This window comes from Mus caroli, unplaced genomic scaffold (genome assembly GCF_978045245.1).
Source record: "Mus caroli unplaced genomic scaffold, Mus_caroli_1 scaffold_1, whole genome shotgun sequence".
NCBI classification, from domain to species: Eukaryota; Metazoa; Chordata; class Mammalia; order Rodentia; family Muridae; genus Mus; species Mus caroli.
The window spans coordinates 71,791,246-71,805,530 of NW_028227256.1; the positions used below are offsets into that span (position 1 = coordinate 71,791,246).

General features: G+C 43.8%; 1 protein-coding gene across 2 annotated transcripts in view; it reads left to right on the forward strand.

Moving 5' to 3' along the window:
- Positions 1-14,285, forward strand: part of Ttll4 (tubulin tyrosine ligase like 4) — a 41,420-nt gene that overhangs the window by 10,346 nt on the left and 16,789 nt on the right. The window contains exons 2-6 of one of the 2 annotated variants that reach the window (XM_021159530.3): positions 1,093-1,259; positions 8,004-9,575; positions 10,409-10,518; positions 10,866-10,929; positions 14,037-14,161. In XM_021159530.3, the coding sequence (XP_021015189.1) occupies positions 8,098-9,575; positions 10,409-10,518; positions 10,866-10,929; positions 14,037-14,161 (1,777 nt within the window). In that variant the 5' untranslated portion in view covers positions 1,093-1,259; positions 8,004-8,097. The remainder of the gene's footprint in view (positions 1-1,092; positions 1,260-8,003; positions 9,576-10,408; positions 10,519-10,865; positions 10,930-14,036; positions 14,162-14,285) is intronic. The other variant, XM_029477176.2, reaches the window with a different exon arrangement.

Genomic DNA, 14,285 nt, shown 5'->3' on the forward strand with positions numbered 1-14,285 from the left:
ATTTTGAAATTTTTTTAAAGATTTATTTATTTATTTATTTTATGTATATGAACTATAGCTGTCTTCAGACAAACCAGAAGAGGGCATCGGATCCCATTACAGATGGCTGTGAGCCACCATGTGGTTGTTGGAAATTGAACTCAGGACCCCTAGAAGAGCAGTCAAGTACTCTTTTTTATTTATTTATTTATTTATTTATTTATTTATTTATTTATTTATTTATTTAATGTAAGTACACTGTAGCTGTCTTCAGATATTCCAGAATAGGGCATCAGATCTCATTACGGATGGTTGTGAGCCACCATGTGGTTGCTGGGATTTGAACTCAGGACCTTCAGAAGAGCAGTCGGTGCTCTTAACCGCTGAGCCATCTCTCCAGCCCAATTTTTGAAATTTCTAGTGGAATAATTATTACCTGTTCCTTGTATTTTTCTCCTTTCATGGAAGCTTATAAAAAGGCTGAGGGGGAAAGATGGGGGTCTCTGGGTACTGTCCTAGTTAGCTTTAGATTGCTGTGATAAAATATCATGAACAAAACCAATTTAGGGTCGATAGGGTTTATTTCATCTTAATCTATAGTCCATCTTGCAGGGAAGTCAAGACAAGAACTCAAAACAGGAACCAGTGACAGGAACTGAAACAGAGACTGTGGTGAAGTGCTGCTTACTTTCCTGACATGTGCTCCATGGCTTCTCAGCTTCCTTTCTTACACATCCAGGCCTCCTGCCCACAGTGGGCCATATCCTCCCACATCATACTTAAGAACATGCCCCGCAGACTTGCCTATGGCCGATCTCGTGGAGGCATTTTCTCAGTTGAGGTTCCCTCTTCCCAGGTGATTCTAGCTTGTGTCTATTTAGTCAACAAAAACCAAACCAAATAAACAAGGGACAGGTATCAACATAAAGATAGTAACTACCATGCTGCCAGTGTTCATTGTGGGTCAGGTACTATGCTAGTCTAAAATTCAGAACCCTTTGCCTCTCTAATGCTAGGGTTATGGGTGTGCTGTCATTCTCATTGGTACACCGTGCTTCCATGTGTCTTCTGCTCAGTAGGGTTATGGTATTTCCTCTTTCCTTTCTTTCCCAGAATACTGCAACTGTGAGGCCTATTACTGAAAGTGATTAATTGCTGAGCCCTGGATGTGATGAACTGCTGACTGGTGCTTGGCAGGCACTCCTGTGAGGTGGTGGCTGCTGATGCAGCGTGGTTGGGAAGAGGAAGAGCGCCCAGGAGACTCGGGAGACTTCACACAAGTAATGCATGGTTTTGTTTGCAATATCAAACAAAGCAGGCGTCTCGAAGTGAATTATCACACAATGTCCCCCTTATCTTCTTCCCCTGCTCAGTCCTTCATCCCATCCCTCTGCACAGGATGACTTGCCACTGACAATGGAGGGTATACTATGGATTTACACAAGTAGATTTAGATGCCTTGAGAGTGTCCAAGATCCTTCCCTGGACTACTACTACTGTGCTCTCAATAAACTTTCCTTTCAGCTGGACAGTTTCCTGTTTGGATCTCTATGGACAAAAACAGACTTGTTTTCTTTTAAACCTGAACTTGCAAGATTGTAGCTCAGCTCAGTGTTGTACACCCTCTTCCTCTTAGATCACCGAGTTCCTCAAGAATAATATATAGGAACAAGAATCATGTAATTTTATTGACTCTTTAAAATGTTAGATTATTCAAACTGCTATTTTCCAGGTAAGATCACTTTATTGGCTCCCTTTTGCAAGGTGCTGATTTGGAGGATCAGGCAGTGTTGAATCATTTGGTTATAGACAGAGACAATAAGTATACCTTTGCCTGTCTTTGTGTGTGTGTGTGTGTGTGTGTGTGTGTATGTATGTATGGGGGGGGGGTTAAAAGTATGCAAATTGGGCTGGAGAGATGGCTCAGCGGTTAGGAGCACTGACTGCTCTTCCAGAGGTCCTGAGTTCAAATCCCAGCAACCACATGGTGACTCACAACCATCTGTAATGAGATCTGACGCCCTCTTCTAGTGTGTCTGAAGTCAGTGTACTTATGTATAATAATAAATAAATCTTTTTTAAAAGTATGCAAATTAAATGAAAATAATAGAGTTTATGGAAAATTCTGTTTTTAAAGTTACATATATATGACTCTTTTGCCTGCACATACATCCATGTGCGGCTGGTGCCCATGGAGCCAGAAGAAGGCGACAGATCCCCTGGGAGTGGATTAAGATGGAGGCAGAAGAAGGCGACAGATCCCCTGGGAGTGGATTAAGATGGCTGTGAGCGATCATTTGGGTGCTGGGAGTTGAACCTAGATTTGTCTGAAAGAGTAGCTAGTGCTTTCAATCACTGAACTATCTCTCTAGCTTAACTTGCTTCTATGAAACGACTTAAGTTGACTAATCTTATGAAAGAGTAGCTAGTGCTTTCAATCACTGAACTATCTCTCTAGCTTAACTTGCTTCTATGAAACGACTTAAGTTGACTAATCTTTTTTTTTTAAGATTTATTTATTTAATGTATAGGAGTATACTGTAGCTGTACAGATGGTTGTGAGCCTTCATGTGGTTGTTGGGAATTGAATTTTTAGGACCTCTGCTTGCTCTAGTTGGCCTTGTTTGCTCCAGTCAACTCCGCTCGCTCAGTCCCTGACTGCTCCGGCCCAAAGATTTATTTATTATGATACATAAGTACACTGTAGCTGTCTTCAGATGCACCAGAAGAGGGTGTCAGATCTCATTATGGGTGATTGTAAGCCACCATGTGGTTGCTGGGATTTGAACTTGGGGCCTTCAGAAGAGCAGTCAGAGCTCTGACCTGTTGAGCCATCTTGCCAGTCCCCAAGTTGACTAATCTTAAACACTTTTATGTGTATGAGTTTGCCTACATGTATGTATGTACATCTTGCATTTGCCAAGTTTTTTGTTTGTTGTTGTTTGTTTCTTTTGAGACAGGATCTCACAATGTCCTAGGTGGCCTGGAGTTCACTATGTAGACTGGGCTGTCCTGGAATTTATAGAGCTCTGCCTCCCAAGAGCTGAGTTTAAAGACAAGTGCACCGTGCCAGGCTAAATTGGGTATTTGTCTTTGTTTTGAGACTATATAGCTCTAACTGGTTTGGAACTCAGTATGTAGACCAGGCTAGCCTTGAACTCAGAGCAGCCTGCCTCCTGAATTCAGGCATTAAAGTTGTGTCACTACCACATCTACCTAAATTGGATATTGTGAAATAAGACTTCTACCAATGGTCTGTGTGTGGCCTTCCTCCCTGTTCTTTTTCCCTTGGTAGCTCATCCTAAGTTTTGCTTGAGAGAAAGTCATTCTGTTCCATGGGTTCTATAAGCATACAGATAGATACATAGAAGATGTCTTTACAGTATCCTTAAAAATTTAAGGGGGTGCTAGGAAAAAAATGTGAGAAGTAACACTGAGTATCTGAAGTCAAGAGAATACTTCAGAGGATAGGCTGACCCAGTAGAAAGCTGTCTTGTGAGGATCTGCTGTCTTTATGGTCTGGGTACCAGGCATTATTTGCCTATATTGATTTTGACCTGATGACAGAACTCATCAGTCTTTGTTATTTTGTTTTGTTTGTTTTCGAGACAGGGTTTTTCTGTATAGTCCTGGCTGTCCTGGAACTCACTCTGTAGACCAGGTTGGCCTGGAACTCAGAAATCCGCCTGCCTCTGCCTTCCAAATGCTGGGATTAAAGGCTTGTGCCACCACGCCCGGCTCTGTTATTTTGTTTTGTTTTGAGACAGTATCTCTGTGTAGGGCCTGGTTGTCCTGGAATTTAACTGTGTAGATAGACTAGGCTGTCCTCAACTCACAGAGTTCTACCTGCCTCTGCTTTCTGGAGTACTGGGATTAAAGGTGTGCACGACCACACCCAGCTAGAATTCAGCCTTTTTAGTGTGTTAGCTTTTGAAACTATTCAAACTGATTTGGAAATAATTTGATTTAGACTGCCTCAAACTTTTTTTAAGTTTGGCATTGCATTCCTCTCGGCACTGGGCATCCCATAGGAAAATGTGAGCTGTAGCAGTGGTGGGGATGGAGGATGCAGGCTGCTTGAATATCACCACTACATTTCTGCTTCCGAGGACAATGAGTTTTGGTTTCCTTAGGAATTTCCACAAAGAGAAGTTGCTTTTAGCAACTATCATTTGCTTGTCTGAGTCAGAAACTGCTTGTGAACTGAAGCCGTATCGAGGCAGCTCTGCGGTACTGTTTTGGACTTGTACTATTTACTTTGTGTTCCTGTAGTCTACAAAGTAGATAACACGGCAAATATGTCTTTGCCTGACTCTTCATGACACCGCATGTTAACCAACCCTGGACAGCACTTAGGAGTTGTGGAGCTCTTTCATGGTTAAAGAAACCATCTCCCCACCCTGGTCCTTGCATACACTTAAAGATATATAACCGGGGCTAGAGAGATGGCTCAGCAGTTAAGAGCACTGACTGTTCTTCCAGAGGTCTTGAGATCAATTCCCAGCAACCACGTGGTGGCTCACAACCATCTGTAAGGATGCACTCTTCTGGTGTGTGTCTGAAGACAGCTGCAGTGTACTCATATAAATAAAAATAAATCTTTAAAGATATATAACCTTCCCCATGTTGTTACCTTACATACCCTTACGAGAGAAGAGAAGGAGGAGTGGAAATGATAATCTCAGAGACACGAGTGCTGGTATCCCATCAGTTAGAAGAGAACTCACCTCCCTTAGTCACCCACATGGGAGCTAACACACACCATCTGGAATAAAACTACCCTTAGACTTTAAGGGGATGGGATTTTATCCTTAGGCTCTTTCTTCCTTAGTTGTATTAAAAGACAAGTCATCTGGGTGTAGTGGCACATGCCTTTAATCCTAGATCTTGGGAGGCCAAGGCAGACAGATGTATGAGGGCTAGAGGTTGTCCTGGTCTACATAATGAGTTTCAGAATTGCCAAAGCTGTATAGTGAGACTCCGTCAAAAAACAAACCAAAGAACAAACCAGCTGGTGTCTGAGTGTCAGGCGAATGTGTTCTGTGCTCCTGGCACACATGATTACCTGGTAGGATGCAGAGAGGAAATTGCGCAGTGGTTCTCTCTGACAGCTGTGGAGGAAGGTGGGACTATCTGTGGTATTAATAAGGAATGTATGGAATGGTTTTGATGTTTCATTCATGAAGGCTTAGACTAGAACTTAGAAAGCATAGAGATGAATGTGAAGTCATTAGTGAGGTTGCTCTTTAGGGCGTATTGGCCTTAGGTTTCATTTCCTTAGCTCCTGTGTCCTATTGCTTTGGTGTATCTATTGTGTTGCATTGGTAGGGTAAGATGTGGGTTCCTGAAAGAGGACTGAGTTAAATTGTTAGCCTTTTGAGTGTATCCAGCATTCATTCATGCATATGGGAAGTCTTACAAAGTCAAAGTGACTCCTTCAGTGTTAGTCTTCTCTGTTGTACGTATCCAGGGTGATTGTCCCTCATACAGTTCCCATGTTTGGACTTGGTAGAGGTGCACTTTTGTCTTTTCTTTTTGAGGACATTGATCTCAATACTGTTTTTAGCATTCACAGTGTTTTTTCACTCAGCCTCATTTTGTTGTGTTGTACCTGTCTGTATTCTTGAAAGAACTCCCTGTGGGTCAGCATTTGCGGGGAAGGAAGGTAATGTCATATGGCTTCTTCAGGTTCTTTGTTGGTATTTTCCTAGAAGTTGTAGACTAGAATCTTGGTTCTTGGACAGTACTCTGATCTGAATTCTGTCTGTTGCCTTGTAAATAGACAGGTGTGAGTTATTTCCCTGTGGGCGTGGTCATGTAGGTATACACCTTTCCCTCCAACTTTGAAAACTAGATAATGTTTTGTGAGTTTATTTAGAGATTGACCATACTGAAGAAATTGCTGTGAAACAAGGCAGGTTCCCCGCTCCAGAGAGCAGCCAACTAGAGTCTGGGCCCTGGGGTGAAAGCTGCTCCACTCTTGCTGCCTTTCTCTTTTGCTTCCTTATTTCTCTGTTTCATTATGGCTGCTGAGAGTAAAGTCCCTGGGCGTAAGATAGTGTTAGTGTTTAGTTCCATCTGCCTTCCTGTTGTCCCACCAGAATATGGTTTGGAACTTAGTAGTCTAGTAGTCTGCAGGGTTAACAAGATTCTTGAAGAGATGAACTTGCTGTGTCTGCTCTGTTTCTGTCTGAACTTTTTCTTTCTTTTTTTTAAGGCTCAAAGTAAAGGTAAAAATAGTTGAGAGCTGAAACACAGAATAATAGAGCAGATGTGTTCTTGAACAGCCTTTGAGCTTTCTGACCGAATCATTTGAGAAAGGAGTACAGACTGGTCTTTGCCACTTTCAGACCTGCCTTATTAGGTTAGGTACAAAAGGTCAAGTCTGGGGTGGAGATAGACAGCCTTTTTTTTCTTTTCTTTTTCTTTTTTTTAAAACTATATACTTGCCGGGCGTGGTGGCGCACGCCTTTAATCCCAGCACTCGGGAGGCAGAGGCAGGCGAATTTCTGAGTTTGAGGCCAGCCTGGTCTACAGAGTGAGTTCCAGGACAGCCAGGGGCTACACAGAGAAACCCTGTCTCAAAAAACCAAAAAAAAAAAAAAACTATATACTTTATTTATTAATTTTTTTTATTATTTTTTTATTAGGTATTTTCCTCATTTACATTTCCAATGCTATCCCAAAAGTCCCCCATACCCTCCCCCCGACTCCCCTACCCACCCACTCCCACTTTTTGGCCCTGGCATTCCCCTGTACTGGGGCATATAAAGTTTGTAAGTCCAATGGGCCTCTCTTTCCAGTGATGGCCAACTAGGCCATCTTTTGATAAATATGCAGCTAGAGTCAAGAGCTCAGGGGTACTGGTTAGTTCATAATGTTGTTCCACCTATAGGGTTGCAGATCCCTTTAGCTACTTGGGTACTTTCTCTAGCTCCTCCTTCATTGGGGGCCCTGTGATCCATCCAATAACTGACTGTGAGTATCCAATTCTGTGTTTGCTAGGCCCCGGCTTAGTCTCACAAGAGACAGCTATATCTGGGTCCTTTCAGCAAAATCTTGCTAGTGTGTGCAATGGTGTCAGCGTTTGGAAGCTGATTATGGGATGGATTCCCAGATATGGCAGTCTTTAGATGGTCCATCCTTTCGTCACAGCTCCAAACATTGTCTCTGTAACTCCTTCCATGGGTGTTTTGTTCCCAATTCTAAGAAGGGGCAAAGTGTCCACACTTTGGTCTTCGTTCTTCTTGAGTTTCATGCGTTTAACAAATTGTATCTTATATCTTGGGTATCCTAAATTTCTGGGCTAATATCCACTTATCAGTGAGTACATATTGTGTGAGTTCCTTTGTGATTGGGTTACCTCACTCAGGATGATGCCCTCCAGGTCCATCCATTTGCCTAGGAATTTCATAAATTCATTCTTTTTAATAGCTGAGTAGTACTCCATTGTGTAGATGTACCACATTTTCTGTATCCATTCCTCTGTTGAGGGGCATCTGGGTTCTTTCCAGCTTCTGGCTATTATAAATAAGGCTGCTATGAACATAGTGCAGCATGTGTCCTTCTTACCGGTTGGGACATCTTCTGGATATATGCCCAGGAGAGGTATTGCGGGATCCTCTGGTAATACTATGTCCAATTTTCTGAGGAACCGCCAGACTGATTTCCAGAGTGGTTATTTTTTTTTCTTTGACAATTACACAATCTCTCTCTCACACACACGCACATGCACGTGTGTGCACACACACACACACACACACACATACACACACTTTGCAGGATGTCTCCTGATCCTATCCAACAACGATATTTCTTTGAAGAGAGGCAAGCTTTCTGAAAGTGTGGCTACATGAACAGCTTTGTGCTGGACCCTTAAGGGCTTAGTTCTTCTTAGAACTGCATTTGATCCTAAGAAGGCCACTGCAAGCTCCCTGGAAATGTGTTCTTCGCCCTATTACTTATCTAGCGTGGAACCCATCCTCATAAGCAGGGAGCATTTCTAATGGTTTCTCTCCCTGTAGGCTGACGGATTCCAATATGCAGCTGGTGCTAGAGGTGTGTGGCCCCTTACCTGAGCCAGGCCATGAGGCCATGTTGCCATGATGTGGGCCCCTCATGGCCTCAGCAGGAACAGAGCACTACAGTATTGGCCTGCGCCGAGGAAACAGCTTCAAGCAGAGACATCCCTCAGGCACAGTGTCTGCTTCACCATCTGAGAAACCCTCGGAGGTCAAAGTCTTGTCTCAGGCCCATCAGCAGGTGAAGCCAATCTGGAAACTGGAAAAAAAGCACGTAGGCACACTGTCAGCAGGGCTGGGCACCAGTTTCTTGGGAGTCCCATCCCAGCCAGCCTATTTCCTTTGCCCTAGCACTTTATGTAGCTCTGGGACCACAGCCGTCATTGCAGGCCACAGCAACCCCTGTTACCTGCAGTCCCTCCCTAACTTGTTCAGCAATACTCTGCTGTACCGCCGCACCAACGTGAGGCAAAAACCATACCAGCAACTGGAGTCTTTCTGCTTGCCTTCCAGCCCTTCAGAGAAAAGATCTTTTTCTCTCCCTCAGAAGGGTCTCCCTGTCAGTGTCACTGCCAATAAAGCCACATCTTCTACAGTCTTCCCCATGGCCCAGCCCATGGCAACTTCACCCACTGATCCATACCTCTCACTGGCAGCAGCTGGGGAGAACCCTTCAAGGAAGAGCCTGGCCTCTGCTATCTCAGGGAAGATTGTATCTCCATTGTCCTCCTACAAGCCCATGCTGAACAACAACTCCTTCATGAGGCCAAATAGCACTAAAGTGCCCTTATCACAAGCCACAGATGGCCTGAAGCCAGTATCCTCACCCAAGATCCAGCCTGTCTCATGGCATCATTCTGGGGGTACTGGAGACTGTGTACCCCAACCTGGTGACCATAAGGTGCCCCAAAACATTGCTACTGTCTTAGATGATGTCACTGCCCCTATCACCCCATCTATCCCTAGCACCCTCAACATATCCACAGCCAGTGTTACCTCTTCCCAGTGCAGTCAGAGTAACTTTAGGATGGAGGCACATCCCTGTGGCCTGGATGAAAACCCGGATTCCCACAGTGCTACTAAAGAGGTACACTTCACTGAGGCTGTGAGGAAGTTGGCTGCAAAAGGCTTGGAGAAGATGCCACGACAAGGCTACCAGTTTGAACAGGCTTGTTTTGTGAACCCCAGCTTCCAGTGGGGTCTTCTCAACAGAAGCAGGCGGTGGAAACCTCTGATGGGCCAGCGGTTTCCTCAGGAGGATATTGGATTAGACAGTGGGATCCTTCCTGGTGCTTCAGACACCTTGGGGTTGGACAGCACAGTCTTCTGTACCAAGAGGATCAGCATTCACCTCCTTGCCTCACATGTCCATGGGCTCAATCCCAGCCCTGCCTGTGGGTCTGCAGTTGACCCCCAGGTACTTGGAGAAGACAGAGCTCCTGTTCCCCCTTCTTCCCTCCAGCCTCTTGGTGTAGCTGAAGTGGCCACTCGTCTTTCTTCTGTCCGTCTTGGCCAGCCTGGGAAGGAGCCTGAGGAAGCCAAGGACCTGAACTCTTGTACTAAGAGTGGTGGTGGGTAAGTTGCCCCCTGCCCTTGGTTTATTGGAGCAGTGCGGTAGCTTCACCTAGTCTGCAGATGTTGATGCCCTGTATCTCTGAGAGTTGGCTTTATGTTTTAGCTCTCCTAGAAGTTTTAGTTTTCACTTTAACTTAGGGATTTATTGTAAGGTGGTGATTAGAAAAGTAGCTTGCAGACTAAATCTTGCTTTATTTTAAATGAAATTTTACTGGGATGCACCTTTGTCCATTTATTTACTGTTGTCTTTGGCTGCATTTTACCTACAACAGTAGAGCTGGGAAGTTGTGGCTGATCTACTAAAGATAGATCTTTCCTTTGGAGAGTTTGCCCCTTCCTGTTTTAGGCTTTACCAGCGGAGAAGTAAGAATTCCAGGTACCACTTCTTAGGGTCTGTTATTTTCCTGCTTACTCCTAACCAAGCTGTTCCTGTGAATTCCTGGAATGATGGCAACTCAGAGTTGAAGACATAGATGTAGTTTGTTCCTTCTCTTGTGTCTTGTTACTATAACCTTCCACCAGGGCCTTCTGAGTTTCTAGTGAACATCCCAAGAACATGTGAATTACCAGCTATTCATTGACTTTTGTATGCAGAATTTTATATTTATATACTGTTAAGAGACTTCAAAGAAAATGGAAGACAGTGATATGCAGATGAGGTGTAAAGCTGAAGAACTGGCTAGACCTGGGTTCTGAGGACCCGAGCAGTAGTGTATGAGGTCCAGGCAGGAGATAACATGCTGGTGAGGAGGAGACTCTTACTGGTGGACAGTGAAGGAATGGGACTCCGGAGTGGAGTTGGCCTGGGTGGAGGCATTATTTTTTTCTTTCAGTTCAGCTACTGACCTCCAGCCAAACCAGGTGGAGCCTGAAGATACAGAAGATGAACTGGGAGATGGTTTGGAAGATAGCTGCAGCCATGATGAGAATGAAGAAGAGGAAGGTGAGTAAGGAATCCTTTTGATTCCAACTGTAGGGCTTGCTCACCATCTACTAGGAAACTGGGATGACAGTCTGCTCGGCTTGACTGACATCACCTGCATCCATCATTTGTTTTGAGGGCCAGACTGGGGATTTGTGAGGGACTTTGGTCTCTACCTCTCTGTCCCACTGGTCTTTCCGCCTCTCCTGTTAAGTTCAAGGAATGCAGTGCAGAGCAGGGACGCTCCTTGCTCCATCAAGAAGGGCAGTGCTCGGGATGCTCAGTACCAGTCAGCTCCCTCGGCTTGCAGAGGTACACATGCAGCCTGCCTTCGCCTCCAGTAATGACTGTCTGTTCTTCCTCTACAGGAGACTCAGAGTGCTCTTCTTTAAGTGTTGTCTCCCCCAGCGAGTCAGTGGCATTAATATCTCGGTGAGTGCTCCGCAGATCATTGGCAGATGCTCATTTCTGTTCCTTGAAGGTTGTAATGACATTACCCTAACTGGCTCTGACAACCCTAATTCATTTTTCATCAAGCTTATTTGTTTTTGTGTGTAACTGTAGTTTTGTGTGTTTTTTGTGATTTCAGACCAGGTCTCTGCTTTAGCCCCGGCTGTGCTGGAACTCACTATGTAGATCAGGCTAGCCTTGAACTCAATGAGATATGCCTACCTCTGCCTCCCTTGGGCTGTGATTAATGGTGTACACTATCATGTCCATCCATTTAAGTCCTTTTGTAGAGCAAATACTTTGATGTCAAGAGATACTGAAAGCATGCCATTCTGTAAAAGGACTAGAACTTTTAAACATTTTAACACACATTTGGCCTACATGGTGGCTCAGCACATAATGGTGCTTGCTTCTAAGCCTGACAATGGGAGTTTGGTCCCCAGAAGTCCCTGTTTCCTGACTTGAATGCACATTGGCAGTCATATGTATACACACACACATACATACACACACACCACTATAAATAAATGTAAAAAAATTTTAAAGTAAAATAAACTTATAGAAAATTGGCTTAAAAAATAAAACTTATTTATTTTATGTGTATGAGTACACTGTAGCTATCTTCAGACACACCAGTAGAGGGCATCGGATCCCATTACAAACGATTATGGGTCACCATGTGGTTGTTGGGAATTGAACTCAGGACCTTTGGAAGAGCAGTCAGTGCTCTTAACCACTGAGCCCCCCTACCCCCGACACTCTCACTCTCTCTCTCTTAACCACTGAGCCCCCTACCCCCGACACTCTCTCTCTTTCTTTCTCTCTCTCTCTCTCTCTCTCTCTCTCTCTCACACACACACACACACACACACACACACACACACAGTGCAAAATCCCTGTTCTCATTTTTAATTAAATCTAGCCTTGTTTGTCAGGGCATGCCCAGCATACTGCGACTCTAGCTGCTTTCTTTGCATCCAGTGTGCGTGCTTTTTCCCTGTAGCTGAGAAGACCCTCTGCATCTGGGTTAGCATGAATAAAGCTGCTCATGTCTCTGTAAATATGATGGTGTGGCAGCAACTTTGACTCTATAGCATCAAACCAGTAAGGTAGAGGCAGAGGTATCAGGAAAATGTGAGAGAAGAAAACAAAACCACCCACAATAGGAGTCTAGAAAAGCTGGTCATCGTTTGCTCTTTGTTCAGTATTTACTATAAATTATACACACGCTCTTATAGATAGGAGGCTTACAGTAAGAAAATGGAGAATGAATTACCAAACATTTTTATTTTTAAAAATTGTTATTATTTTATGCATATGGGTTTTTGCCTGTGTGTGTTTCTGTGTACCATATGCATGCCTGGTTCCCTCAGAGGCCAGATGAGAGTGTTGGATTCCCTGGAACCAAGTCACTATGTGGCAACTGACAATTGAACATGGGTTCTTTGGAGCAGCAGCCAGCGCTCTTAACCACTGAGACATCTCCCAGCCCATATTTTACCTTTTTTTTTTTTTTTTTTTTTTTTTTTTGGTTTTTCGAGATTGGGTTTCTCTGTATAGCCCTGGTTGTCCTGGAACTCACTTTGTAGACCAAGCTGGCCTTGAACTCAGAAATCCGCCTGCCTCTGCCTCCTGAGTGCTGGGATTAAAGGCGTGTGCCACCATGCCCGGCCATATTTTACATTTTATTTTATGTATGTGAATACACTTTTATTTCTTTTAGACTTATTTATGTTATTTATATGAGTACACTGTAGCTGTCTTCAGTCACACCAGAAGAAGGCATTGGATCCCATTACAGATGGTTGTGAGCCACCATGTGGTTGCTGGGAATTGAACTCAGGTCCTCTGTAAGAGCAGTCAGTGCTCTTAACCTCTGAGTCATCTATCTGTCCAGCCACATTTTACATTTTAAAGCTGACTAAAATCAGATACTTTGAGATTGCCAGAAGATGACCTGGAATTTGCTGTTTAGGCCATGCAACCCATGGTAGCCTTCCTGCTCAACAGTTGTATTGAGTTTTCTGCTGCTGTACAGAATCATGTGATATTAGGGATGGACGTCATTCAAGACCATGAAAATGCTGAGGAGATTAAATGTTCCAGGGTTAGATATAGCTTTACCTAAGGATAAATCAAGTACCCTTTTATTGTTATTGTTTATGGGTTTCTTATCTCTGGGTGGGTGGGGAAATCCCTTGGAACTAGAGTTAGGGATGGTTGTGAGCCGAAATATAGATGCTGGGAATTGAACCCAGGTCTTCTTCAAGAAAAGTACTCATAGCCACTGAGCAATTCCTCCAGCCCCTAGTTTTACTTTTTAAGAAGGGTCTCACCGAACAGCCCTGGTTGGCCCAGAACTTGTGACAGTAAATGAGATAGAATGACCTCAGCTTGTGTGGCACACTGCAGAGTGCCAGCCACATCCTGCCAATATGCTGCTGTTAGCGTCACCATTCACCTGTGGGAGGCTATATATAGGTTGTTTCCAGCTTTGAACTACTGTGAGTAAAGCTGGCATAAGGAATCATGTACATATTTTATTTGAACATGAGTCTTTATTTCTCTGAGACACAGGCCCAGAAATGTGTTTGCTGGTGTAGGGTAGATGTTTTTGGTGACATCTTATCTTCCTGTCTTGTCTTTGTTTTATAGCTCATTCTCTTTAGTTTGCTTTGCTTTGCCAGGCTAGGTGGTACATGTCTAATGTCAGTAGGTGAGGCTGAGGTGGGAAGATTGCAAGTTTGAGACCAGCCTTGCCTTTATGTAGGAACCTCCTGTCTTAAAAACAAATTTAAAAAATTTAAGTTATGGAATACTGAATTATTTTACATATAGAGCCTATTTGTGCTGTACTGAAACTTGTCATGGTTCTTGTGATCAAGTTGTTTTTGTTATTGTTTGTTTTTTTTAAATAATGTGAAAACTAATAGTATACATAACTATAGGTAGGTTAGCTCTAGCACTGTATGAGCTCATATTTGCAGAATGATTATCAAACACTGTGTTTTCAGAGTTCCATGCAGTCCTGGTAACACCCCAAAGGTGTTGCTTTTCTGTTCCCTGTCATGTTTATTTTTTTATCACAGGAACTGTGTGGATTTGATGTCCAAATCCCTTCCCAATCATGAGAAAGTTGTACGGCCAGCCCTCATTTACAGTCTCTTCCCCAATGTAACCCCTACCATCTATTTTGGGACTCGGGATGAAAGAGGTAAGTATAACCATGTGACAAAATCCAGAGGATCCCAACTAACTTGGGTGAAGGGAACAAGGTGGGAGGGAGAGCCTTCCAGAATGGCTGTTAAGGTAGTTACTACCTTGTGCTCAGTTCACAT